The 27,978-nt window shown below is 43.1% G+C and overlaps 1 protein-coding gene and 1 long non-coding RNA gene across 3 annotated transcripts; one reads left to right on the top strand and one right to left on the bottom strand.

Moving 5' to 3' along the window:
- Positions 1–389: 389 nt before the first annotated feature.
- LOC100331609 (uncharacterized) lies at positions 390–26,602 on the bottom strand. Its single transcript, XM_073943721.1, has 6 exons — positions 26,514–26,602; positions 25,809–25,981; positions 25,588–25,647; positions 16,089–17,474; positions 1,719–1,958; positions 390–1,623 (listed from the first exon to the last, which is right to left on the bottom strand). Exons 2-6 carry the CDS (start codon positions 25,828–25,830, stop codon positions 905–907), a joined length of 2,427 nt encoding a protein of 808 aa, XP_073799822.1. The 5' UTR covers positions 25,831–25,981; positions 26,514–26,602; the 3' UTR covers positions 390–904.
- Positions 19,694–24,752, top strand: LOC141381081 (uncharacterized). 2 transcript variants are annotated; one of them, XR_012400688.1, is made up of 3 exons: positions 19,694–19,851; positions 22,435–24,339; positions 24,470–24,752. It is a non-coding gene; the product is annotated as an uncharacterized lncRNA (long non-coding RNA). The 2 variants fall into 2 exon arrangements; XR_012400687.1 differs by lacking the exon at positions 19,694–19,851 and having other exon boundaries at positions 22,284–24,339.
- Positions 26,603–27,978: the final 1,376 nt, after the last annotated feature.

Here is a 27,978-nt window from a genome sequence, read left to right as displayed (position 1 = left end):
AAAACCTGTTGTTAGAAGCCTTGGGTTTCATTTCGATAGTGGTCTGAAATTTAACAAACAAGCAAATCCAGTTTTTTAAAAAGCTTCTGAAACTGCATCTCTGTTCTTTAGCATTTGAGCCTTTTTAATGTTGAGGGGTTTGCCTTATGTTTTAATTGTTATTTATGTGATGTAGGTTTTACTTTATTTAGTATTGATTGTGTTCAGCACTTTGGGAATTGTTGTGTTGTAAAAAATGGAATGTCGCGGGGGCACTTTTGATCATTTTGGAAGGGCACTTTCTATCCAAGACTAAAAAGGGCATGTGCACTGCACAGGTTGAGCCCTATGTGTGCACGTGCCTGACGCGAACGTAGGGAGAACATGCAAACTCCACACAGAAACGCCAACTGACTGACCTTGTTTATTAAGAAATAAAACAGTTATGACACAAGCTGTAGGAATTAGTCCAGTGGTTCCTTTAAGAAATACAGCCAATAAAACTGAGCAGTGAGGAGTTACAATCAAATAACATTTTAATGTGGAACGGATAGTTCATCAAATATGAAGCTGATATTTAAAGAGCTAGAGTCAGCCTCGTCGAGCCAAAAAGTGAAAGCAGCAGCTGATCCTGATCCCACATGCATCTCAGATACAGCAATATAAGCAGATCACAAGTTTAAAATACAAGTTCATGTTTAGATTTCAATGATGTAAGAACTGTCATACATGTACGTACATTTATGCAAGATGGATTTAAAAATTGTGAAGATAGTCATTTTTATATGAATACAACAGGATGGGAGTGCCATGAACAGCGTGAGAACTGAGCAACATTTCCAGGTACTCATCTGAGAGATTAAGAAATGTGTGAAAACTGTTTATATCTGTTGTTGTTTTTGTTCGTTTTTTTTTTTTTTTTTTTTCATTTTGTCCACTCAATCCTTTGCCAATCTTTCAAGTTGCTCTCTAGCTTTTTCTCTTCCTGCTCTTGTCTGAATCTCTGAATGTCTTCTAACATCTGGTTAGTGTAGTGTCCTCCTCCATTCTGCTGTATCATTGAGTCAATCTTCTGCAGTAGATTCTCCACCTGCCGTCTGTTATTGACATCTCTGTTGTTGAACACATGATATCTGCCTCCACACTGCTGGACTACAGATCTTAATATACTGTTCTCCTCTATCAGCTTCTTAACTCTTAGCTGATCCCCATGAGTGAAGAGAATGATGCAGTAATTCAACACATCCTTACCAAACATCAGCTCAATCTTCTGAAGAGTCTGTTGCTCCAGTTCAGTGAATCTGTCATTTGCACGCAGCACAATGAGGAAAGCGTGAGGTCCAGGACTGGAGATATACACACATCTGGCGATCTCCATCATTAACTCATTGTTGTTCATATGCGTGTGAAAGAATCCCGGAGTGTCGACTACAGACACAGATCTGCCTGAAACTGTGGCCTGAGCTGCTGAACAAACACGCGTTACTGAATGGCTCCTTATCTGACATGAGAACTCTTTCTGTCCCAGGATTGTGTTTCCAGCTGTACTTTTACCAACACCAGATTTACCCACAAGAACAATCCGTGTGGAGGAGAGACTGGACACTAGAGTGTGTTCTGGCTTTTGACGCTCTGCTTTACTTGCTGTAAAGATAAAAACAAATTATAAATTGCATTTGATGTGATACAAAAAAACTAAATACATGTATACACAAAAAAAGTGTGTACAAAAAGCTCACCCATTGTTTGAAGACGTGAAAAGCTTTCATTCCTCATCTGCTGACCCCCTCCTGTCATATATGAACCAGATAATCCTGGTGTGTTAAAAACAGGGACTGGAAACCAATCTCCAGGCTCCACAGCGGCATCTTGTGAGAATGTAGAGCTTTTCTTTGAGGCAAATGCTGGTCCACCCAAGAATGTTTTTTCAGATGAACTTTTCCCAGCACCTCTTTCTCCCAGCAAGGAGAACATACAAACTAGAAAAAAATAAAATATGCAAATAGCAGGTTAATGCTATGCTTAGAGCAATTCACTATTGTAAACATTTTTCATTACAGTACAATAATACGTAAGGGGCTCTTTAAAATGCTGTAATGGTATTGTTTTTTAAAGGAAGAGGAGAGAAGGAAACAGGAATTGTATGAGTTGTGCTTTGAATTGAATTTGACACACATGATTTGATGCATTTGAACAAAATGATTAATACATGTGATTTGCATGTCTTTGGTGCACATAGTGAGGTACGCTTGATTAAAGAAATTTAGGGTTTGTTGTTGCAAGCAGTTATGAAATATAATACAGTTATGAATTAAAATTTTTGTTTTAAAGGTGATCTATTATGCCACTTTTTACACCATGTGAGGTTTATTTATAAACTAATGTTGAGAGGATCACATGTTTATGATTGCTTGTAGCCGTCCCAGCATTATTTAATTTATGATTCACCAATCAGACGATTGCTAAGCCACTATAAATATCACAGCCATCTTCGTTTTGAAGAATCCCCCCTTCCAGCAAGAACGTCACTGGTTCTAGTCAGGGCTTAACATTAACTTTTTTTGACCACCAGCCATTGTGGCTAGTAGTTTTCCAACATTACTAGCCACTCGCCATTTTCACTAGCCACAATTTTATTGTTAGGAAAATATATTTTATACACATAAATATGACTTTGACATGCTAAAATTACTTGGTTTAGAGTTTGCGTTATCTCTACATGCCTCCTCATTCATTTCACTTTTTGTGTGTTGTGTATGAGCTTGCTCAATAATCATGAGCAGATGGGTCAGGGTTTCACATATTACAATTAGTTTTCATAATTTTCAGAGCCCAAAATGAAGGATTTACCCAATTTATCTCTGACCACAACATAAATAAACAGTTCATTATTTCTTAGCCACAAATTTTAAATGTGTGAAAACATGCAAAATATAGCAGAATACGTTCGAGGTTACAGAAGTACCCCTTCGTTCCCCGAGGAGGGGAATGGAAGTGCCATAGAGTGGATTGATTGAAATCCACGAATGGGAGGATTCGGTTCAGAAGCCGCTTGTCTGAAGAGTATTGAACGGGCCAATGAATGCAATAAATTGGCAGCGTAAACTTGCACAGGTGTGCTTCATTGCCAATTATCCCAGCATATAAGCACACCTGGAGCGAGCAAATGCCATCCTTTTAAGCTGAAGAGACTTTTAAACAGCTAAGGGACAGTCATTATGGCGACGGAGTATGGCACGAAGGGTTACTTCTGTAACCTCGAACGTTCCCCTTCGGTTGGGGAACTTCAGTGCCATAGAGTGGATTGATTGAAATCCACGAATGGGAGAAGTATGGAAAGCACCATAATGACTGCACCTTACCAACGCCCCCGATGAGGGGATAGTCAAGAAAGCGTGACGCACCCACATCATGGGAGGCGCGGTCCTCCAACGTGTCCCTGGCCCTAATTTATCCTACATCGACAGAAGTCTTACGGATTTAGATATATTTTTTGGGAAGTCGTGAGCATCTAGATAATTCTAGGAAAATACGACAGTACGTTGGGAAGCGCTAAGCGAATTAATCCACCTCGCCCCCTCTCATGCCCTCTTAGGATCTCGCCCTCGCTACACAAGCCGCGTCAGATCCCTTCGGTCCTCGACTCAGTATCTTTCTGTTCCTGAAGACAGCTCTGCTGGTCGCGTTGATATCGATTAGAGGGTCGGGGACCCGGAGGCATTTTTCGGTCAGTGACTCGTGCCTGTAATTGGGCTGGCTTTCTCTCACGTCCTGAGACCCCGCCCGCGATATGTGCCCAAGGTTCCTACCACTCCAATTTAATACGAGGTAGTGAGCCTGCAAGCGCTGCCCTCGGAGGAGGCAGACCCAGCCCTTCTTTATTGTCCAGTTCGCGTTTTGCGTATTATCCGGACCGCACTCAGAGTTTAGATCATCTGAGCAGCTCTTCGTCTGTTATAGCGGTCGGCAGCAGGGAAGTGCCGTACCGAAATAAGTTCCCACTAGATTGTGGATGCCTCTCTTTCGCTATCAGAGCCGAGGTGAGCCGCGTCCCCCGAGAGTGCGTGCGCACTCCACTCGGAGCTCCGCATCTTCTCGAGCGCGTGCACGCGGCGCCTCTCTAACAGACATCTGTAGAGCTGCGGGCTGGGTGAAACCCAACACATTTGCAAGGTTTTTCAATCTGCGAGTGGAGCCGGTTTCCTCAAGGGTATTAGGTAACCCTTGGTGATTGAGGAAACAATTCGGTAGGGTGTTGAAACACGCTTGCTGCGCTATTCTCCCAAACACGGAGGTACGTGCGCCTTTTTATCTGTCAGTAAAGTTCCCTGTCAGGTGAGCCCTGCAGATTCCTCCGTGGCCCCCAGCACTGACTCAGCGGAGGAGTAACTTGCTGGCCCACTACGTTGTAGGTCTGCCCGCTGGTCAGCCCGCGTTTTGGGTAAAGGTGCCTGCTATGTGTGATCCCCACTAGGCGATCCCATATGCTTATTCCGCCACGGTTAAGTAGGATAAATTAGGGCCAGGGACACGTTGGAGGACCGCGCCTCCCATGATGTGGGTGCGTCACGCTTTCTTGACTATCCCCTCATCCGGGGCGTTGGTAAGGTGCAGTCATTATGGCGCTTTCCATACTTCTCCCATTCGTGGATTTCAATCAATCCACTCTATGGCACTGAAGTTCCCCAACCGAAGGGGAACGTTCGAGGTTACAGAAGTAACCCTTCGTTCCCCGAGGAGGGGAACGGAAGTGCCATACTTTGTCGCCATAATGACTGTCCCCTAGCTGTTTGAAAGTCTCTTCAGCTTAAAAGGATGGCGTTTGCTCGCTCCAGGTGTGCTTATATGCTGGGATAATTGGCAATGAAGAACACCTGTGCAAGTTTACGCTGCCAATTCATTGCATTCATTGGCCCGTTCAATACTCTTTCAGACAAGCGGCTTCTGAACCGAATCCTCCCATTCGTGGATTTCAATCAATCCACTCTATGGCACTTCCGTTCCCCTCCTCGGGGAACGAAGGGGTACTTCTGTAACCTCGAACGTTGTGTTTCTAGATACAGTTGCTTCACAAAAGGAAACGCGAGTGCGCACGCATTATAAACAGTTGCGCGCATCACCTCAGCTGTTGGGATTATCCTCTCATTCGGTATTCACCTGCTTTGCTCGCATGAAGTTGTGAACTCAATTATTTTTGTCAGTCGAGTTGCTTCTCGATTGCCTGTGCATGCATATTGGACCATCCTTTTTGTCGAGCCCTGCTTTTAAGAATTATTATCTGGGAAAATGATTTTTAATCAGCCAAAATGGCTAGTGGGAGTGTCTATCTTACCCGCCACCGCCGAAGTCTAGCCGCATTTGGCGGGTTGGCGGGTGTTAATGTAAAGCCATAGTTCTAGTCCTTACCAAGCCATCTGACGTTTCTGTGTGGAGTTTACACGTTCTCCCCGTGCTCACGTGGCTTTCCCCCGGGTTCCCCGGAAACTGATCCTTTTAGACTTTGATCCTTATTGTGTTGTTTTAGTGACTGTCGATTTAAATTTGAATGAGACTGTGCTCTTTCCAGAAAAGGGCGGAGCTACAAATGCAAATACTACAAATACTTAGCAATTCCAGCCATAGGACCCTACAGTTTGGTGTCCTGGCCTTATTCCCTATCGGCCCTTATCCATCATGGCCTCCCAATCATCCCCATCCACTGAATTGGCTCTATCACTGTCTCTCCACTCCACCAATAGCTGGTGTGTGGTGAAGCACAGGCACCGTTGTCCTGTGGCTGCCGTTGCATCATCTAATTGGAACTGCACACTGGTGGTGCTGTGGAGAGACCCCCCTCATGATTCACAAGTCAGCCCAGTAAAGTATGGGGTGCCTCAAGGATCAGTTTTAGGCCCTTTACTGTTTTCAATTTACATGCTACCTCTGGGAGACATTATTAGAAGACATGGGATCAGCTTTCACTGCTATGCAGATGATACTCAATTATATATTTCAACTAAACCTGACGAGACGTCTGAACTGTCTAAACTAACATTCGAGGTTAATAAAGTAACCCTTCGTTCCCCGAGGAGGGGAACTTCAGCACTATAAGTGGATTTGATGTTCTAAATCCACGTATGGGAGGATTCGGTTCAGAAGCTACTCGTCTGAAAGAGTATTGAAGGGGCCAATGAAAGCAATGAATTGGCAGCGCAAGCTTGCGCAGGTGTGCTGCATCACCAATTAACTGAGCATATAAGCACACCTGGCGCTAACAAACGCTATCCTTTTTAAGCTGAAGAGACTTTTAACAGCTAAGGGACAGTCAATATGGCGACGGAGTATAGTGCTTCCGTTCCCCTCCTTGGGGAACGAAGGGTTACTTTAGTAACCTCGAACATTCCCCTTCGGGGGGAACTTCAGCACTATAAGTGGAGTTGATGTTCTAAATCCACGTATGGGAGCCCATTGAAAGCGCCATAATGACTGCACCTTACCAACACCCACCATGAGAGGGCAGTCAGGCAAGCGTGACGCACCCAAATATGGGAGGCGCGGTCCTCCAACGTGCCCTTGGCCCTAACTTATCCCCACTTCTAAAGAAGCTTTAAGGAATAGGTATATTTTTTTGGGAGTCGCTAGCGTCTAGATAATTCTAGGAATATACGACAGTACGTTGGGAAGCGTGCCATCCCAGTAGGGAGGACGCTGCGGAGACCATCAGCACCCAATAGAGAGACAAATGGAATTACATATGGACTAACCCTGAGAAGGGGGAGTGCGCATAAGAAGGTGGTTAGCGGATAGGGAAAGCACGGGTCCACCCAGTTGGGGGGGACTTGACCGTGGCGGAAAAGCATATGGGGATCACCAGCGGGGATCGGCCATAGCAGGCACCTGTACCCAAAAACGCGGGCTGACCAGCAGGCAGACCTAACGTAGTGGGCCTGCGAGTGACTCCTCCGCTGGGTCAGTGCTGGGGGCCTCGGAGGAATCTGCAGGGCTTACTGAATGGGGAACTATACTGACAGAGAGGAGGGTGCACATCTCTCCATGTTAGGGAAAAAAGGCACTGCATGCGTGCTATAACACCCACCGAGTTGTTTCCTCAATCACCAAAGGTCCCTACACCCTTGAAGAAACCGGCTCCACTCGCAGATTGTAAAACCTTGCAAATGTGTTGGGTGTCGCCCAGCCCGCAGCTCTACAAATGTCTGTTAAAGAAGCGCCACACGCACACGCCCAAGAGGATGCAACGCTCCGAGTAGAGTGCACTCACTCCCGGGGGGCGCGGCTGACCTCTGCTCAAATAAGCACATGAAATGGCGTCCACAATCCATAAACGTTGTTTAGACACGGCACTTCCCTACTGCCGTCCGCCATAACAGACAAAGAGCTGCTCAGAAGATCTAAGTACTGAGTACGGTCCACATGAACGCGCAAGGCGCGACTGGACAAGTAAAGAAAGGGCTGAGTCTGCCTCCTCCAGGGGCAGCGCTTGCAGGGTTACTACCTGATCTCTAAAGGGAGTGGTAGGAACTTTGGGCACATAACCCGGGTGGGGTCTCAGGATAATGTGAGAAAATCCGGCCCGAATTCCAGGCACGAGTCACTGACCGAAAATGCCTCCAGGTCCCCGACCCTCTTAATGGAGGCCAATGCGACCAGCAGAGCTGTCTTCAGGGACAAAAATCTTAAGGATACTGAATCGAGCGGCTCGAAGGGATCAAATCGCAAGCTCGTGAGAACGAGGGCGAGGGGGGCGAGTTGGATTAATTTGCCTAGCGCCTCTGAGGAACCGGATGATGAGGTTATGCTTTCCCACAGTGCCGCCAGCCACCGCGTCATGGTGAGCGGAGATGGCAGCAACGTAAACCTTGAGAGTGGAAGGCGACAGCCTGCTATCCAGCTTCTCTGAAGGAAAGAGAGCACAACACTGATCTGGCAAGATCGGGGGGTCTTCTCTGCGAGAGACACACCATTCAGTGAATAGACTCCACTTCAGGGCGTAGGCGCGCCTCGTGGAGGGGGCTCTAGTCTGAGTGATGGTATCAACCGCCGGGGGTGGCAGGTTACCTAAGTCTTCCTCGCGTCTATGGACCACACGTGGAGGTTCCAGAGATCGAGGCGAGGGTGCCAGATGGTGCCTTGTCCCTGAGAAAGTAGGCCTCTCTCAAAGGGATCTGCCGTGGGAGGGCCGAGGAGGGAGAGCTCTGATATCCAGGTCCGGTTGGGGCAGAGGGGCGCAACTAACAGAACCTGCTCCTCGTCCTCCCTGACCTTGCACAGTAACTGCGCGATCAGGCTCACTGGGGGAAACGCATACTTGCGTATGCCCCGAGGCCAGCTGTGGGCCAGTGCATCCATGCCGAGCGAGCCCTCTGTCAGGGAATAAAACAACTGGCAATGAGCGTTCTCAGGGTAAGCGAACAGATCAATCTGGGCCTCCCCGAATCGCACCCATATCAGCTGGATAGACTCGGGGTGGAGTCTCCATTCTGCACGGTTGAGCATACCTGGGATGTGAATGACGCGCAGCGACTTCAGCCGCGGGCGACTCCTGAGGAGCAGACGGCAGGCGAGCTGAGACATGCGGCGAGAGCGCATACCCCCCATGCGGTTGATATACTCTGCCGCCGCCATACTGTCCGTCCTGACCAGCACATGTTGCTGCTCCAGCACCGGAGAAAAAATGGCGGAGAGCAAGGAACACTGCCAACAGCTCTAAGCGATTGATATGCCAATGCAGCTGGGCACCTACCGCAGCTGCATGCCCGCGACACACGGCTCCCCAGCCTGTGCTGGAAGCATCTGTTGAGACAACAACATGACTGGACGCCTGTCCCAGAGGCACACCGGCCTGCAGGATCGAGGGGTCGTTCCAGGGGCTGAGGGTGCGGCGACACAGCGCAGTAACAGAGACTCGGTGTGTGCCCGCATGCCATGCGCGTCTTGGAACTCGATCTTGAAGCCAGTGCTGAAGTGGTCTCATATGGAGCAATCCGAGCGGCGTGACAGCCGCAGCAGAAGCCATATGCCCCAGGAGCCTCTGAAAATATTTCAGGGGGACCACTATATTGCTCTCGAGCTCCCTCAGACAGTTCAGCAGCAGGCGAGTGCGCTCTCCGGAGAGGCGCGCTACCATGGTGACCGAGTCCAGCTCCATCCCGAGAAAAGAGATCCTCTGCACCGGGGCGAGTTTGCTCTTTTCCCAGTTGACCAGCAACCCCAATCGGCGAAGATGCCGGAGCACCTCGTCTCTGTGCTCAGTCAATTACTCCCGAGAGTGGGCTAAAATCAACCAATCGTCAAGTTAATTGAGTACGCGGATGCCCGTGAGCCGAAGGGGCGCTAGGGCACCCTCCGCGAGTTTGGTGAAGACCCGCGGAGACAGAGAGAGCCCGAAGGGGAGGACCTTGTACTGCCACGCTCGACCTTCGAACGCAAACCGCAGAAACTGACGGTGGCGTGAAAGAATGGAGACATGAAAATACGCGTCCTTCAGGTCTATGGCTGCAAACCAATCCTGAGGGCGGACGCATCGGAGGATGCGCTTCTGCGTAAGCATTCTGAACAACAGCTTGTGAAGGCAGCGAATGACGTCGCTAATGACGTCGAGGCGAGGGTCCCACAGAAGAGCTGGAGGAGAGCGATTCGCTCTGGCTCCGCACCCTGACTCCGGAGGGGGGGCTTGGGGGCTGGGAGAAGGGAGACCGTCCCCCCAGCTCCTGTGAGCCGCTGGCGGAGCATGCAGACCCTGCGAGCTGAGAGACGGCGTGTCCCAGACTGGCAGGGCCTGCAGTGCTCGTGAGCCACTGGCGGAGTGCACCGAACCTACGAGCTAGAGAGCTGAGCTCAAACTGGCAGATTTCGGGCTGTCACCTCCGGGGAAGTGGAAAAGTGCCCTTTCATTTCATGGCAGTAAAAGGTGCCGTTGGAAATGGCGCCCCGCCCTCCAGCGGGGAAAGAGCAAGTTCCCTCCTCTCCAGATGACCTGTCCCAGGGACGCTTCGCGATCCGTTGCCGGACTTAGCGGCGTTCTGGGCAGGGGAAGTTGCCTGCTTCCGAGGTGCTCGACGCGCTCGCTTTGTCAGAGGCGAGTGCGGGGGCGGTGCAGCTCTCATAGGCGGGCGCCTTCGGCGAGGAGCAGGTATGGATGGCACGGCGGGCTGAGCGGGCTTACGGGGCCGCCAATTGGACATAACCCATCAGACTGCTCTCTCACTGCCTCGAATTCCTGGGTGAATTCGCAGACTGTGTCGCCGACCGGCTTGGGATATGGGTGAGTCAAGAAAGCGGACTTTGTCAACTTCGCGCATATCAACCAAGTTCTAGTTAGAGGTGGGGCTCCTGGACCACTAGTGTGGACATCGTCCTCCCCAAAGCACACGCAGCGGACTTAGTAGTCCGAAGAGCTTAGTCGGCTGCGGTGCGAAGCTCATAAGCCTGGGTTGGACCCACCCTCGTGCAGCTCGGCCAGCGCCTGCGCTTGGTAACGCTGGTAGGTGGCTATCGCATGCAAGGCGGATGCAGCCTGGTCCATAGCTTTGTAAGCTCTAGCTCCGAGGGAGCCGAAAACTAATAGGCTTTGGATGGGAGATGAGGCAGACCCCGCCAAGAAGAGGCGCCTCGCGGATTAACCACCATCGCACACTCAACCTGAGGAATCGCCACATACCCCCTGGCCGCTCCACCACCAAGAGTGGTGAGGGTGGAGGGACACGCAGCACGAGCAGAAAAAAGGTGCTCTTTAAGACCGCGTGAGCCTACTGTGCGTCGCCAGGAAGAAGGGAACGCCCCTCTAGTCGGTCCGGCCGCGGAGCTGGGGGATAAACCATCTCCAACCCACGGCCGAAGCAGCCCGGGAAAGCACGGCTAACACGTCCGTTTTAGTATCCGTTTTGACGGCGCTCACCTGCCCGAAGGGGGCGAGCGGGTCCGGATCATCGTCGGACAATGAAAGCCCACCCTCCGATGCCGCGGAGGACATCTGATCTCCGGTGTCAGCGAGCGTGAGAGCTACCATCTAATTAGACGGATCACTCCCAGCACCCGAAGCTTGGATGGAGCGCTTGGAGGAGCGAGAGGTCCGCGAGCCCTTAGGCGGCGGATTATCTTTCGCTGGAACCCTCAGATCTGCCCGAGCGCCCGCTGCAGAGCAGGAGCTGACTGGGGTGGCTCGCTCTCTCACGAAAGTTAACCGCGATCTCAACTGCGCGACGGTCATAGCATCGCAGTGACGACATGAACCGCCCCCGAGCACCACATTAACATGCTGGACCCCCAAACATGTAATGCAGTGATCGTGCCCATCATCCGGAGCCAGGAAACCCCCGCAACCAGAAACGCACAGTCGGAGCGCCGTCCTGAAAAGGACGTGCTGCACGACTGTGTTGCTCTTTTAGGATGCTTTGCAACAATACGCACCGCTCTGGAGGACCGGACCCAAAGGGACGCCAGGCAAGGGAGAAACCCAGCTCGACCACCTGCCGCTGTGTGGACTCGCTCTGGACCGGGAGACACTCATTCGCTCGAGGTGGATGTAGATCAGCAGGAGGAACCCTCATGAACTCGATCAGAAAAGTCTCTGAAGCGAAAAGGATAGCGTTTGCTGGCGCCAGGTGTGCTTATATGCTGAGTTAATTGGCTATGCAGCACACCTGCGCAAGCTTGCGCTGCCAATTCATTGCTTTCATTGGCCCGTTCAATACTCTTTCAGACGAGCGGCTTCTGAACCAAATCTCCCATACGTGGATTTAGAACATCAAATCCACTTATAGTGCTGAAGTTCCCCCCGAAGGGGAACTGAGTGTATTAGAGATGTTCTCAATCTACAATTAGAGAGATACAAAGTTAGCTTTAGCTCTACTATAAAAGATCTGGGTGTCATATTAGACAGCAATCTAACTGTTGAAAATCATATATCCCATGTCACAAAAACTGCCTTCTAGCAGTTTTATAATACCCATTATATAAATTATAGACATGCAATATTGGTTGTTGTTTTCGAACATGTGACAAGAAATGTCATTGAAAAGAAAATAACATAGAAGCCATTATCTCATCCATGGTTAAACCAACAACTAATAAAATACCATTGTGAATATTATGAACCCACCACCACCGTTCTTGTTGAAGGACACTGAATAGACAGAATAAAAACAAATAATACTTCAAAAAACTGTTCTTCTTCTGAAAGAACTTTTTTCCAATGCACAGAATTCCAAAAACTAAAATTAACTAAATAAATCTAAATAAAACCCTGCCTGGGAGATCTGACAGAACAAAAGTATTCTATATAATACTAAAAGATACAGCCCTGCTATTGTCATCTGCCTGCCACAAAACAGACACAAAGTTTTTTTTTTTTACTTTTTTATGTTTGAAACTGACTTGCTGGGGCAGAAGGTGGCTGTGTTGATGGTTTGGTGCTTGTGGAGGATTTAGCAGAACATAGCTGTGCTGATTGAGGGGATTGATGCTTGTGGGGGGTTCACAGACAGTATCAGGAGAGGATGCTTTTAGTGCATGTGATAATACATTACATAGAAGGTTGCGCGGTGGCACAGTGAGTAGCACTGTCGCCTCACAGCAAGAAGGTTGCTGGTTCGAGCCCTGACTGGGTTCTCCCCATGTTGGCGTGGGTTTCCTCCGGGTGCTCCGGTTTCCCCCACAGTCCAAACAAATGCAATACAGGTGAATTGGGTAAGCTAAATTGTCCCTATTGTGTGTGTGTGAAAGAGAGTGTATGGATGTTTCCCAGTGCTGGGTAGCAGCTGGAAAGGCAGCCACTGCGTAAATCATATGCTGGATAAATTGGTGGTTCATTCCACTGTGGCAACGCCACATTGATAAAGGGACTTAGCTGAAAAGAAATGAATGATTATGCATAGGAGATGTTGACAGATGTTTAATATCTCTGCCTATGCTGATTTCACTTTTGTAAACATTATACAGTATCAGTTTGTTTTATCTGCAGCACCACTGACTGTAAAATTCTTCCACAAAGAACATGTTTTTTTTTTTTTTTTGACTGGTGGAGGACCAAGAAATGGCTCAGCAGCAGTCTCACTCTTTTTCTATTCGGGTGCCCAAATGTATTTGAGGAGTTTCAAGTTAATAAAAAGTGACGGGAAGCTATGCTAAGGTTAACTAGCCTATAGCATATATCTTGCTGTCTGCAAAAGACAGTAATGTAGACGTACCATATAACTCCCATAAGTGCATACTATTCGACACAACAGCACAAGCATAGTTTTAACCTTTATAAACGAACGTTAATGTTACTCTGTCAACAGTCTATTGTCTAAATTACCGCGCTAACAGAGCTAACGTTGCGTAAACAGAGAGCACCCGATTGCAAACTTCAAAAATGCAGCGTAATGTAAAATCCCGAACAAACTCCGCTACAAGTTTATAAACTGTATCTGGAACCCAATTAAGGTACAAAAATCTATTTAACAAAAATAGTAATGCAGTGTAGTATTTTTTTCGCTCAGCCGAGCCTTCTCTGTCTGCTGCTGTGGAGAAGCTTGTGCGAGACAGCTTTTACCTCCGCCCCGCCCTCCGACTGAGCGTGTCTCTCTTTCTCTCTCTCTCTCTCTCTCTCTCTCTCACTCACTCACTCACTCACTCACTCACTCACTCACTCACGCGGTCATGCACTGTGGTCTCATGAGGAAACGCTGCTTTTTGATATAGTGTTTTTCTCGCTCCCGAATACAAATAATTTTTCAAGTATTTGTTCGAAATAAGTATTCGTAAAAACACGCTATTCGTGCCTTTCCGAATACCGTATTCGGATTCGGCTCCACCCTTAATATATATAGTTGTATACATTAGATACAAATCTGATGCTTTTATTTGCAGCAGCTCCAAGTCCACAACTTCAAGCATTGGGTTAAATAAGGCTTTACAGTCTTCGTCAGTCCTTTACTTCCACTGTATCTGTTCAGCTGATAGAACGGAACAATCCCTGCATGCCACCTGGCCTTTAAAAGGTCTTCAGTCTATTGGTTCAGGAGCAGACTCTCTGATTGATACACATGGCCTGTTTCAGAAAGGAGGTTAAGTGAAAACTCAGAGTATTTTAACCCTGAAATGAGAGAAACTCTGGGTTTTTCGTTTCAGAATGGCAGGTTTGTTAAACTCGAGAAGGCAGGGTAAGTCAAGCCTGTTTCTGAAAATTGAGGAAACTTTAACTCAGAGTCAGTTACTGTGGTAACTTACTCTGTGAATATAACCTGGTCAGGAGCAGGTTTATTCTCTAAACTTAGAGTTTCTGTCGGTCTCCTCCCCTTTATTAAAGATGAAGCGGTATTTCTCGCCTTAGCCTTACGTTTCCAACCACCTATTTTAATGCTCATTTTGGAGATGTGCATAAAAATGATTCACATAACTTTTAAAATGTGCATAAAAACACGCATAACTAAGTAGGATAAACTTTTATTCGATAGAAAATGTGCATAAACTACGGAGTGTTGTAAGTGCATACGATGGAAGCACTTTTATTGAACAAATTACTGTGTGTACATAAAAAAGGTTTGTTATAAGAGATTATATAATGATGACAATGTGTGTGGATGAACAAACCAGCAGGCCCTGCACACTATAACACATGTTAAATGTTGTTTTAGTCATTCTAAAATGCCTTAACTGTTTCAGTATTAGTGTATATTACTACCTCCGAGCGTCTGGAGCATGTCAAGAGTCTCCGCGTCTCATGGCTTCAAACGCCCCCACGTGTTCATTGTGTGTCAGAATTGTCTTCTGTTCTGTGGCGCAAGTACATTTATTAAATAAAAAATAATTGACGCAGCATCTTCTACCAGAGAAAATTCTGTTTTCTGTTTTTACTGTTGATATTTGGCGCCAGTTAATCAGGAAGTGACGATTTTGTTCTCTTTGACTTGTTGGATGGAAACACGGCTTTATTCGCATCTTTGATTGCGTTATTCCAGTTTTGCACATACATTTATGTAATAAATTTGAATGGAAACATAGCTATAGCCTACATTTTAGTCACACACAGAACAAAGTCACATACGAGAATAGCTTTTCCTTTTTTATAAATAATTAGCTTAAATTCATTGACCTTCGACATGTACTGTTATAGATTAATGGGATTATTATTCTTTCTAAAAATTATTTTATTACTGCTTACCCGCTATATCAACCTCTATCACTTGATCAATAAAAAATGCAGACACACAAGTGCACTTTAAAACTATTAAAACTGATAAACGTGTAAAAAAAGTTTAGAAAAAAATTATAAAAGTCACACATTACATTACTTATTTTATTATATTTAAATATTTAAATACATTAAATATAAAATTACGCATTAACTTGAGCAGCTGTTTTCCCGCACTAACTGTCTCTGTTTCACTGATGGTTGCTTCTTTTTAAATATATACACTCATATTTTCTATAACTTTGCATGATCATATCAAGATTAGCTGGAGAGAGAAATGGTGATCTCTTTAAGATGTTGCCATGGTCACTCGTAATATCTGGGTTCCACTGATAATGTCTTGTTATAGTCACGGTGCGCGCGCTTAACTCTGAATTGGTCTACTCAAAGTTGATTGACCTAACTCAGATCAACTGTTCTGAAACCGAAAACTTCAAGTTCAAGTTTAAACTCTGAGTTGTTTGAACCTCCTTACTGAAACAGGCCTCAGGTAAGAGGGTGTGTGCCAACCCGTGTAATTTTGGTTTAATTGTTAGTCAGTGTAGATAAGATAGGACGTCATCGATGTTGAAGATTTCTTTTTCATATCTGTTGTTTATTAGATTAGAGGGGATTTGTTGTGAATAATATTAAGACGGTTTTGTTTGGTTCTCTTATTTAGCGCCACCCGTAGCCAGTCTTTTTAACATTTCGTTGTTAATTGTCTTTAACCTTGTATATATTGTAAATTTCACTCACTGATTCACCCTCACTTTTTGTAAATAAATCACTTATTTTTTTCACTTATTCTTGTCCATCCTTACTTTGTAACACAATTTGGAGTTTTCATATAACCAATTCCTCAGTTAAATGTGCAACCCCACTCCCCTAGATAAAAAGGGGTTGTAACCAAACGCAGATGACATTGACTAATTATCTTGCTAAAATCATGTTTTACCTGGTGTGAATCCAGTAACTGGACTTTCGTGTCTCCTGTAAAGTTCAGATAACTGTTTTTCTTCTCTTCTTTTCAGTCTTTCCTCTGGTTTCGGTTTCTTAATTCCCTCCAATTTCATTATTTCAAGCATTTCGTTTCCCTCTTTTCTCTGTATGAACTCTTCTTCTCTTCTCATTCTCACTTTCACCGGATTCTGTCGTTTCTCCATCTTCATGGTCTCTTTCTCCTGAATATGTTGTTCCTCCATCATCTTCATTCTCTTTTTCTTCTGATTCTGTCGTTCCTCCTCCTCCATCATCTTTATTCTCTCTTTAATCTGATTCTGTGCTTCCATCATCATCTTCATGGTCTCTTTCTCCTGAATGTGTTGTTCCTCCATCATCTTCATTCTCTTTTTCTTCTGATTCTGTCGTTCCTCCTCCTCCATCATCATCTTCATTCTCCTTTTAAGCTGATTCTGATGTGCTTCCATCATCAGCTTCATGCTCTCTTTCTCCTGAATGTGTTGTTCCTCCATCATCTTTATTCTCCCTTTATGCTGATTCTGATGTGCTTCCATAATCAGCTTCATGGTCTCTTTCTCCTGAATCTGTTGTTCCTCCATCATCTTCATTCTTTCTTTCTCCTGGCTTTGTTGTGTCTCCATCCAAAACTTCTTTGTTCTCTCTTTCTCTTGCGTGAGTTTCTTCATCAGTTCTTCTTTTTCTCTGTTCAGTTCTTCTATCTGGATCTTCATCTTGTTTTGTTTCGCTTCATGTTTAGACTGAAGATCTTCTTTCTCTCTCTCCATCCTCTCCCTCTCTTCTCTCAGTCTCTTATTAAACTGTTCTCTCAGTGATTCTCCAGATGGAGCTGGTGTAATCAGGTGTCGTCCCTCATTGCTCCGCTCGATGTCCTCAAAGGCCTGCAGAAGATGATCAGCAGAGCTGCTTGTCTGAAGACTGACGTGTCTGTTGGAGCACTTCTGGATGATCTTCTGCAGGATCTGATTGGGTTCAGTGGGCTCTTGTGTGCTGAGCACCAGGGTGTGTTGAAGAAGGCGCTCAGAGAAAGAGTCCTGCAGCTTCTCCACACGCTCTTGATCTTCTGCTGAACACTGCTGATGTTGGAGGAGCAGAAGCACCACATGAGGTCCTGGATCAGACAGACTCACGCACTCTCTGACCGTCTGTGTGATCTGATCATCTGAGATGTGTGTGTGGAGCAGCTGAGGACTGTTGATGAGCGTCACGTGTCTGTGCTTCAGTCTTCCTCCGACTCTCTCCACAACATCTGGAGGAGCTTCACTGTCAAACGCTGATCGACCCAAGATCAAGTTTCCCACACGGCTGTTTTCTGACACGCTTTTACCCAGGAGAAGAATCCTCAGAGGAGAAGTAGAGCTCACTGAAACACACAACATGTGTTAAATGTTTTATTGTGACTCAAACATCTCCAGTGTTGAGGAAAGTTACTTTTAAAAACTCATGCATTACAATCATGTGTTGCTTCTTTAAAAAGTAAACTAGTAAAAAAAAAAAGTAAACCCGGTGCAAGGTGTGTATGGTGCATTTTGTTGCTATTTTCAAACCAATGCAACAGTAATTTTCATACTTTGTGCCACGTTGTTTAAATAGCAAATCAATTTGCGCCGCTTTGTGGACTCAGCAGTGTGCTGGTCTAAATGTGTTTAGACACATTGTTGGGGTGTCGCTATTTTGAGGAACTGAAATAAACTACACCATTGACCAACTAAAAGCTGCTTTGAAGTCCAACACAGAGTGTGTTAGTTATGCGCCTATGCAGATCCAAAGAGACCTAAAGGATTAAAAGGTTACGAAAAATATTTTTTTCTACATCAATATAAACACCACTGCCTCCATGCCTCCACCTCAGGGGGCTTTTTTTGGTTTATTAATGACAATCTGCATCTGTATATTATTATTATTAGCAGTATTATTTATTATCTGCAGATTATATTTGTTTTAATAAAAAGCAGTGTAGATTTGTCCACCTGTGTTGTTTCAGAGACGTCTGCATCAACATATGGGGCATAAGAACAGGACGTGTGTCTGGATATAACTTGTCCACACTTCATTATTATTGTTAATTTATTCCTTTGCTGGAGATTAGAACTGAGTTTAGAAATAGATTACTACACTTATCTTTGTGCTAAACAAACTAAATTAAATATGTGAGCTAATGGATGTGTTCAGTGGAGTGAGTTTCCACCGTTTCCTCACTCCACCAAAGTAAAGGAGTAAAAGTAAAGAGGCTGAATGGAGGAGGCTTGTTCTTTATCCTCGCACTGAAGATGCGCCACTTTGGCTGGTTGAAAATAATTTTTAAATTGTAGTTTTCCTAAAAGCAGGGTTCGACAATATAAGGATGGCCCAATATGCGTGCAAATGTGATCTTAAAATCGAGAAGTAAAATTACTGTGATCACGTGAGCAGAATAAAGCAAATTAATAATGAATGAGAGGATGATGATCACTCGCTGCTGAAGTGATGCGCGCGACTTCTTTAAACGCGTGCGCACTCCCGAATCGTGAAGCAACCGTGTCTGGAACAGGTTCTGGAAACGCAACTGTCATCAGTTCTCCTTCAAATAGACTAGACAAAAAGTGATGAACATGCCTCCACAGTCCTGATGCTTTCAAGAGCTCAACATGTGTCTTTTTGTATGCAGCAGCGGTTGCTTTCACTTTGAACAGAATAATAAATAGCCTATAGTTAACCGTGAGCATGTGTTCTTCCTTTCATTATCACACACGGTATGTTTCACCTGCTTTCATTTGCTTACTGTTTTATTTGCTTTTATTTTTGTTAAAATGGTTTAATTATTATTATTATTATTATTTTTACAACATTGCTTTAATGGGAGATGAACTCTCCATTTATGTGCAGTTAACTGCTGATCCGAGAGACCTTTAGTCACGACAGATTACCAAGCATATTTTTTGATACATGTTAACAATAGTTATTTTTTTAAAGTCAATTGCTTTTTTTTTCTTTTTAAATAAATGTTTTGTTAAATAAAAAGTATAGTATACAGCTATATTTTGCTTGTTTTGACACATTAAAAATTTGTGGCTAAGAAATTATTATTGTTTAGTGTGGTTATAGAAATAAATTTGGTAAATCGTTCATTTTAAGCTCTAAAAAAATAACACTATGACACCATGATCCATTTGCTCATGCTCATTGAGCAAGCTCATACACGACACAAAAAGTGAAATGAATGAGGACGCATGTGGAGATAACACAAAATTTAAACCAAGTAATTTTAGCATGTTGTAAGAAATGAGTCTGCCTCGACCCAACTTCCACTCTAAATGGTGAATTGATGCTCATTTCCCAAAAGGGCTGACTTATGAGAGAAAAGAGAAGTCAACAAGGTCTTGTCTCTGCATTGTTTGAGGTGACTACATCTCGACCAAATGGTAACAATTGTAGAATGGGGATGGGTGTGGTGCACAAAGAACCATCTCATCAATGGTGTTGAAACTGCATTAACATGGAGAGATAGGGAGAACAGCTGGGTCAACAGCCAAGGAGCAACTTCATTAACATCTAAAGGCAACATCAAAAACAGTATAAAGGTTTGAGTTTAGGAATGTTCAGGGTTCATTCTGACTCCGGTGAACCCAAGGTACTGCCATGTATTTTGAGACTGCTATGCTGAATAAACATCTTCATTGAGATTTTCTTCGTCATCATCAATTTTTCTTACACTGGCGAGTCATCCAGCGAGGACTTCCAAAACAACAAAGGAGAGAAAGGTAAGAAAAGCAGGTTTTCTGATTAAATGTTTGTTGTTAGGAATCCCCCTCGTTTTAAAAAAATCTAGAAAAGAAAATTTAAGACAGAAGAGAATTTGTATTGTTCAGTTTTAGCAGAAGGAGTTCTTAAGTCTATTCTGTACTATTCTGCCAATTTTGTTTAAGATTCTAACTAAACTGAATTAACCCGACGTAGTGTGGTAGCAGAATTGTATTAAAATGTTGTTTCTAAAGTGATTTCTAAAAATATGTTTCTAGCATAAGTGAAACTGGTTTATAAAGTTTTCATAATTCTTTATAAATTCAAAAGTAACTGAATTGATTTGATGCAGTGTGGTCACAGAAAATATATTTGGTAGGGTGTCTGGAACTGTTAAAGATCATTTTCTTGAGGTTTTGCCTGATGTAATGTAGCAGTGTTTTGATTTTTAAATTACAACACAAAGGACTGATGCAGATTGGTTTTATCTGATAACATACAGATAAACATTGTTTTGAGAGTAGAATTTGAGGCCTGATGGAGAGTGTCTATGTTCAATAGACACTGAAGTACAGACATTTTAATGGTCTTGTTTTTTTTGTTTTTTTTTTTGTTATTATTCATTTGCACAGGAGCAGTGAATAATTGTATCAAGTATTAAATAACTTGGTAATGTTTAGTCAGTAAAGAACTAAAATCTATTGAATTACTCAAGTGAACTTAATAAGATTGTGAAAATGGAAGATATGATGGTTAAATACATTGCTAAGCATGGCACAGTTGGAATTTTTGATGGTATAGAGAAAGTCGTAGATAAGCCATATGAATGGGCTATCTCTAAATTTGAAAATTTTTCCAAAATGCCAAAGAACAATAAAGGAAAAATTGCCAATGCACTTCAAGCTGTTCTTGCATCATACAAGGTAACTAGAAAGAGAGTAGTGGAGTTAGAAGCTGAAAATGAAAGACTAAGTGTTGAGATAAATGCTTCAAAATATTACCAGGCTAGTGAAGCATTATGGAAGGAAGAGAAGATCAGAATGCAGAATGAGATAACACGTCTGAAAACTCATAAAGACTTGTTGGCATCATCTGTAGAAACATTCTACATTAATTTGGAAGAAGCAAGGGCTACTTGTAACTTCTTCATAAAGAATGGCCTAACAGAGAATAACACAAGTGAGACATTAAACGCAAATAGAGTTCCAGAAATGACAGACATTCAGGAAGATGATGAGGAATGGGAGAGAGATTCTCAGTCAGTCAGAAGTCAATGCTCAGAGTGTACAGTTAGATTTCCTATGGCACCAGTTCACTCTAATACCACCATGCATATTACTGAAGCAGGGGTTGAATCAACGACCCATAACACGGTTAGAGGGTTTAACCCAAATGAACTAGAAGCTGTGATTGCAAATATTGGAAAATTTGATCCTACTGAACAAGATCCTTTAGATTTCCTAAAGAGGTTAGAGGAATATGCAGAGGTGTACAAATATACAGATGGTGATGCATGTGTGTTGCTAAGAATGTGCCTGCCTGAAACTTTGTCTGGAGCTTTAGGTCAGAAAGTAAAAGACAAAACGGCAAACAAGTCAGAGAGGAAACAGGCACTGCTTGAAGTCTTGGGTGTGATGTCTGTTAACTGGGATAAAATATCTGAGACACACATGAAGAGAGGGGAACACCCAAGAGTATTTTCTGAACGATTGTTGGAGATGTTTAAAACATTTAGTGGCAATCCTGATATTACTTATGATGACGTCAGTTTCAAGTCTGCCTTGATCAACAAGTGTGACCCACACACCCATTCTGCTGTGACAATGCTTGTGACACCACTCTCTGATTATAATGAAATTATTGGTAAAATGACACAGTTTTACAACAATAATGCAAATTCACAGAGGCAAATGAAAGATGCGAGATATCCTGTTGCTGCCTTTGCAAGCAGAGAATATTCAAGCTCATCCAATGGTTTCCATCACAGAGCAAGGAAATTTACAAGTGTGAACTCAATGGGTGTTGTTCTTTGTTATGCATGTGGAAAAGCTGGTCACATTGCGAGACATTGCCAGAAGAGTGCAAAATCTCAAAGCATTGCTTGTCATGCATGTGGAAAAAATGGTCACATAGCAAGACATTGTTTAGAGAAAATGAGGAAAGACCAGGAAGTTGTTTGTTTCAGATGTGGAATTATGGGACACAAGGCAATACAGTGTCATGTTTCAGTCAAAAGAAAGACAAGTTATAAAGATTTACATAAGAAAATAGCCAGACTAGAAAACCAGCTGGAAGAGTTAAAAGGAATGAAGGAAGGACCCATTCACACCTTTTCAGACACATCCCTGCATGAAAATGACTGTAACTCAGTCTCAAGCAGCTGCTGATGTGAATTGGAGAAAATGTTTCATGATAGTACAATATTATAGAGATATTTTAACTATCAAAACGGGGGTGATTCTGTATAATTTCTAAGAAATTATTTTAAATTATATTGATTGTTTAAATGTAATTTATGATACATGTTTTAATGTAATTCTTTTTTTAAAATAATATTACTGTTGTGTGATGCTTTAATGTGAGAAGATACTTGTGTGGGAAAGGGGGGGCAACCTCTTCTTTTTATTCTCGTTCCAGATTGAAAAGTGTGGTGAAAGATGATCCAGTCATGGGTGAGACAGGCCAGTATGACCACGAGGAGATTATGCAAAAAACAAGGTTCTTCAAGAGAACAGAGAGATCCAGAACCCCAGGCCCAGTATTGATTAGAACTTTCAAGCCCGGATGAGAGCCAGAAAAAAAAAAAAAAAAAAAAAAAAACCTTGATCACAGAAACCAAACAGAGATCCAAAGCTCCAGGTCCAGCATCAATTAGAATTGTCAAGACCCAGATTACATCTAGAAACTCAGAGATGGTGAAGATGACCAAGAAACCAAGAGATGCCAATGAGATTAAGAACCAAGAGATGTTGGGATGCTGATGAAGTTCTAGAAACCCAGAGACACAGAAAAGTTGGAACAGCACAAATGGAATACCAGTGACTGCTTTTTCAAGTGAGACTTGTTGTCCAGATGGAAGAGACTGAACAGTGGATAAGAGAAAGAGAAGATCAAACCATTTTTAGAAACTTGGAAGTTAATGAAAACAATGGTAAAAATACGGACCCACATTGAAGGCCTAAAAGCCTAAGGCCACAGACTGACATATGAAGAAACGAATACATACATGCATACATACATACATACATACATACATACATACATACATACAGATAGATTATATATTGCTTTACAACAAATGCAAAAGTGTGGATGTCATCAGGATGTCCACACTGGAAAAAAAAAAAAAAAAAAAAAAAAAAAAAAAAGGGTTGCATACAGTAATGTAGAGCATATATTACTGTCCTTGAATGCACACTTGGATATAAGATGTCCATGCTGAAAAAAGTGGACACAATGTGTTTAAAAACAAACAAACAAAAAAAAAAAAAAAACAAAGGAAACTTTTCACGAACAAATGTTTGTTGTGTAGGGAGTGTACATTTGTTATCTAGTGGATGCAAATGTGGTGTAGTTAATATGAATGTTTAATGATTCTAATGTTTGATTTTAATGTGGATTTTAATGAGGATGTTAACACTGTCGACACATAAAAAAAAAAAAAAAGGGAAATGCTTGTACTCACAAATACTTGTTGTGTAGTAAATGTTCATGTGGTGTAGTTAATGCAATGTTTAATGTTTTTATGGTGTGATTTTTAATGTGGATTTCACTTGGATTTTAATGAGGATTTGTACGCTGATAAAATAGACACAGTAAAAAAAAAAAAAAAAAAAAAGAACAATGCTTGCATAAAATGGACAATACTATGCAATGGTTGTACATATGAAAAAAATGTACATGCTAAGAAAATTAACAAGAAGAAACGATGCTTGCATACAAGCATGCACGCATGCACACACTCACACACACACACACACACACACACACACACACACACACACACACACACACACAATTTTCTCTATTGATTGATGTTCTTGCTCCTTTGGCTTTTGGCTGTAGTACTTTTTAGACTGATACATTAGAACATTAGATGTCATGGTTCTCATGTGCTCCTGTCCTAAACCCAACAAATTATTTATATTTTATAGTTCCAAATTTGAAGAAGAGACTATGACAACTTGCCTAATTGGATGGAGCAATAACCAGTGTGCATGAGGTGATGACCCCAAGACGGGTAAGATTCTTTGGTGCCCAGCCAAGAACAACCTAAGCCAGGGCTTTACCGCCACTGGGCACCTGCCCATGAAGGGAGGTGTAATGTGTGAAAGAGTGGTTGTGATGCTTCTTTCTGGGCCAAAGAGCATCAGAGAGGGGACTGTAAGAAATGAGTCTGCCTCGACCCAACTTCCACTCTAAATGGTGAATTGATGCTCATTTCCCAAAAGGGCTGACTTATGAGAGAAAAGAGAAGTCAACAAGGTCTTGTCTCTGCATTGTTTGAGGTGACTACATCTCGACCAAATGGTAACAATTGTAGAATGTCTAAATGGTGAATTGATGCTCATTTCCCAAAAGGGCTGACTTATGAGAGAAAAGAGAAGTCAACAAGGTCTTGTCTCTGCATTGTTTGAGGTGACTACATCTCGACCAAATGGTAACAATTGTAGAATGGGGATGGGTGTGGTGCACAAAGAACCATCTCATCAATGGTGTTGAAACTGCATTAACATGGAGAGATAGGGAGAACAGCTGGGTCAACAGCCAAGGAGCAACTTCATTAACATCTAAAGGCAACATCAAAAACAGTATAAAGGTTTGAGTTTAGGAATGTTCAGGGTTCATTCTGACTCCGGTGAACCCAAGGTACTGCCATGTATTTTGAGACTGCTATGCTGAATAAACATCTTCATTGAGATTTTCTTCGTCATCATCAATTTTTCTTACAATGTCAACGTCAAACAAACAAAATTGTGGCTAGTGAAAATGCAGAGTGGCTAGTAACATTGGAAAACTACTACCCTAGTAGCAAAGAATTCTGGCCCAGATTTGGCATAAACCTGGCACAGCAGGCATTCATTCGGCACTGGCATACAGCATGTGGGCCAAACATGGCCCGGGTTTGGCAGAGGTGACACCGTCTTTAGGGCGGCACACAAGATTTGGGCCAGATGAAAAACAGTAGTTTTTGGCCCAGATTTAAAAATGTGATAAGTGGGCCATGTGAGTTTGGCCAGTCTTGACCCACATTTAAAATACACTAAAATCATTTTTGAGTGAAGAAAAAAAATTCTACCAATCAGGTCACTTTGAGAAAAAGCGTGCCCATAGTGTGCCTAAAGCGCATCACTCCATGGGTTTATCAATTTCATTGCAATCGTGACACACCAACCTATCTGGCCCAGTTCAGGCCCAGTTATAAGTTATTGCTTTGGCTGAGAATTGGCCCAGATATGATCCGTGTTTGGCCCTTGTCTGGAAGCCAGATTTGGTCCAGTCATGTACCGTAATTCACTGCGGCATGTGGGCCAAGCAAAACCTGATTGTGTGGGCCAGAGCTGGGCCAGAGAAATTTTGCTATGTGGGTAGCCACAGTGGCCGGTGATTAAAAAAGTTAATGTAAAGCCCTGAATGTATCAGTTTACTAGGTTTCAATGCATCAACTTCACCAGCAGAAACACAGCTTTGTTTTAAGCAGCTAAAACATCATGACCTGCTGTTAATCAGTGTTCATCATCTTTATAAATACTTACAGTCAGGAGGCTCTAGTTCTTTGCTTCGACTTCTTTTGAGAGCAGGACTGCGTTCAACGGCTATAAAACATTCAAGTTGAACATATGTCAGGGCAGATCATATTAGTAAAGATAATAATTTATAATTCAGACATCTTTATTAAAACACCCATAAGGCTGGTCATCAGCTGTTCATTTAGTTTTTAACTTTAGGAAAGATGTTTTATCAGATGGACTCTGACCTCTGCTCTCTCTGCTGGTCATGTTGATCTTCTGCTCTTCATCAGCTGATCATCATCTCTGTTCATTTCTGATGTTGCTGATCTTCATGTTATTATGCTGCTCATGTTGATCTGCTTCTCTTTCTTCAGTTCATCATCTTCCTCCTCCTCCTGATGTGTGTCTCTTCATCCTCCTGTCAGAGATCACACAGATTTACTTTATTAATTATACTGATCTGTTGTATTCAAAATATGTTTAATAAAAGATTATTAAAATATAAGTTGGTTTCCTCCAGTATTTAATAAGAAGAGAAATGTTTCAGTGGGCGGTTCATTCCACTGTGGCGACCCCTCACCCCTGATAAATAGTGGACTAAGCCGAAGGAACATGAAATAAAGAATGAATGAATGAATGAATGATGTTTCAGTGTTGATGAATTTGAACATCTAATGATACTGATTTACCCAGAATTTATGCTATTATAAACAACTCCTATTGAGTGATTTAATCAAACACTGCTTTATACATTTAAATATATAAAACGAACCATTTTTGTTTTAGGTTGTCAGACGTAAATGAAAGTGAAACCAAACCGTTTCCACAATTTCTACAACTACACACTGAATACAACACACATAATAATTTTCTGTGAAAATATATTACAATATTTACGCATATATTTGTGTGTTTTGCCAATGAACTTGTATTTAAAGCAAACGTGATACCTGCATGCTGAAGGTTCTCTATTCCTTCGTAAAACCACCAGGAAGAAACGTGTGTGTGGGCGGAGTTTGTGACGTCACACGTCACCCTCGTTGCGTTTAAAATGGAATATATCGCCCTCTGGAGGGAAACAGCGACTGCCTTATTGAGGTATTGTTCCAAACCAAAGTGCTCAATACTGGCTACTTGCAAGGGTCCTTCGTAATGCATGTACACTCCATCAAGGACACTTAGATGTGCTGATCAGCTACTTTTGGCTGTTCCACACACAAGGTTAAAAACCAGGAGGAACCATGCCTTTGCAGTGGTGGCACCTAAACTTGGAAATAATTTGCCTCAGTATGTTAGGCAGGCCGCAGGGAAGTTTTTTTTTTTTTGTTTTTTTGTTTTTTGTTAGTTTTTTGCAGTTTGTATAACGATAATTATTACATACAAGAGCTAAAAGAAAAAGAGTAGACTACAGTAATAAATAAAAAAATGAAAGAGTAGTTAGATATGGCAAATCCATTGTTAAATGTAGGTGTAAATCGAAACATTTACTCAAAATCAGTTTAATGCTTTAAAATAATGTGCAGTTGTTGTTTTTTGCCCGTTTTATTATTTCTTGTTTCTTTTAATGTGTAAAGGTTGACCAATTTCTGTCTTAAAATGCAAGAAAATAGGTGTCACAGAATGACAGCTGGAGTTTGACTTTACAAATAAATGTAAGTGTAGTATTTTTCTACTCAAGTAGTGTAGTACTTTTGAACAAAGTTCATTCATTCATTCATTTTCGGCTTAGTCCCTTTAGGGTCGCCACAGCGGAATGATCCACCAACTTATCCAACATTTGTTTTTACGCAGCAGATGCCCTTCCAGCTGCAACCCATTTCTGGGAAACATCTATACACATTCATTCACACTCATACTCTATGGACAATTTAGCCTACCCAATTCACCTGTTCTACATGTGTTTGGACTTGTGGGGGGAAACGGAGCACCTGGAGGAAACCCACGCGAACACAGGGAGAACATGCAAACTCCACAAAGAAATGCCAACTGACCCAGCCAAGGCTTGAGCCAGTGACCTTCTTGCTGTGAGGCGATTGTGCTACCCACTGCGCCACCATGATGCCCGAACAAAGTTTTAAAGAAAAACAAAGATAAATAAAATAACTTTAAATAAATGAAAATTGTAAATTCATACACACATTGTTCAGTTTTTATCAAGTTACTCACTGTACCTCAAACTCCCCACTGGAAGGCTTTTAGGGCAAGTACGATGGATACAACTCGAGCCACGCCTCAACTTTTATTGCGTACACATACACAATGTTCATCCTCAAACTAGGTAGCCTGAGTACTGACGTTAACATTACACTAGTCTGTCAAACTTCAACAATAACTAACTGAGAGAGAAGAAAAATTTACTCTAGTGCAGGCGTCACCAACCTCAGTCCTGGAGGGCCGGTGTCCCTGCAGGGTTTA

Source organism: Danio rerio, chromosome 3, assembly GCF_049306965.1.
Source record: "Danio rerio strain Tuebingen ecotype United States chromosome 3, GRCz12tu, whole genome shotgun sequence".
NCBI classification, from domain to species: Eukaryota; Metazoa; Chordata; class Actinopteri; order Cypriniformes; family Danionidae; genus Danio; species Danio rerio.
Note: the sequence above shows the minus strand (reverse complement) of the source record. Positions and strands in the feature narration are given on the sequence as shown.

Excerpts from the sequence above, each read along its gene's own strand:
- LOC100331609 (XM_073943721.1), bottom strand. The coding sequence starts at position 25,830 with ATGACCAGCAGAGAGAGCAGAG. Across the intron at positions 1,959-16,088 it reads AGTTACTGGATTCACACCAG|TTTGTATGTTCTCCTTGCTG; the intron begins GTAAAACATGAT and ends ATTTTTTTCTAG. Across the intron at positions 1,624-1,718 it reads TTCACGTCTTCAAACAATGG|CAAGTAAAGCAGAGCGTCAA; the intron begins GTGAGCTTTTTG and ends TTATCTTTACAG.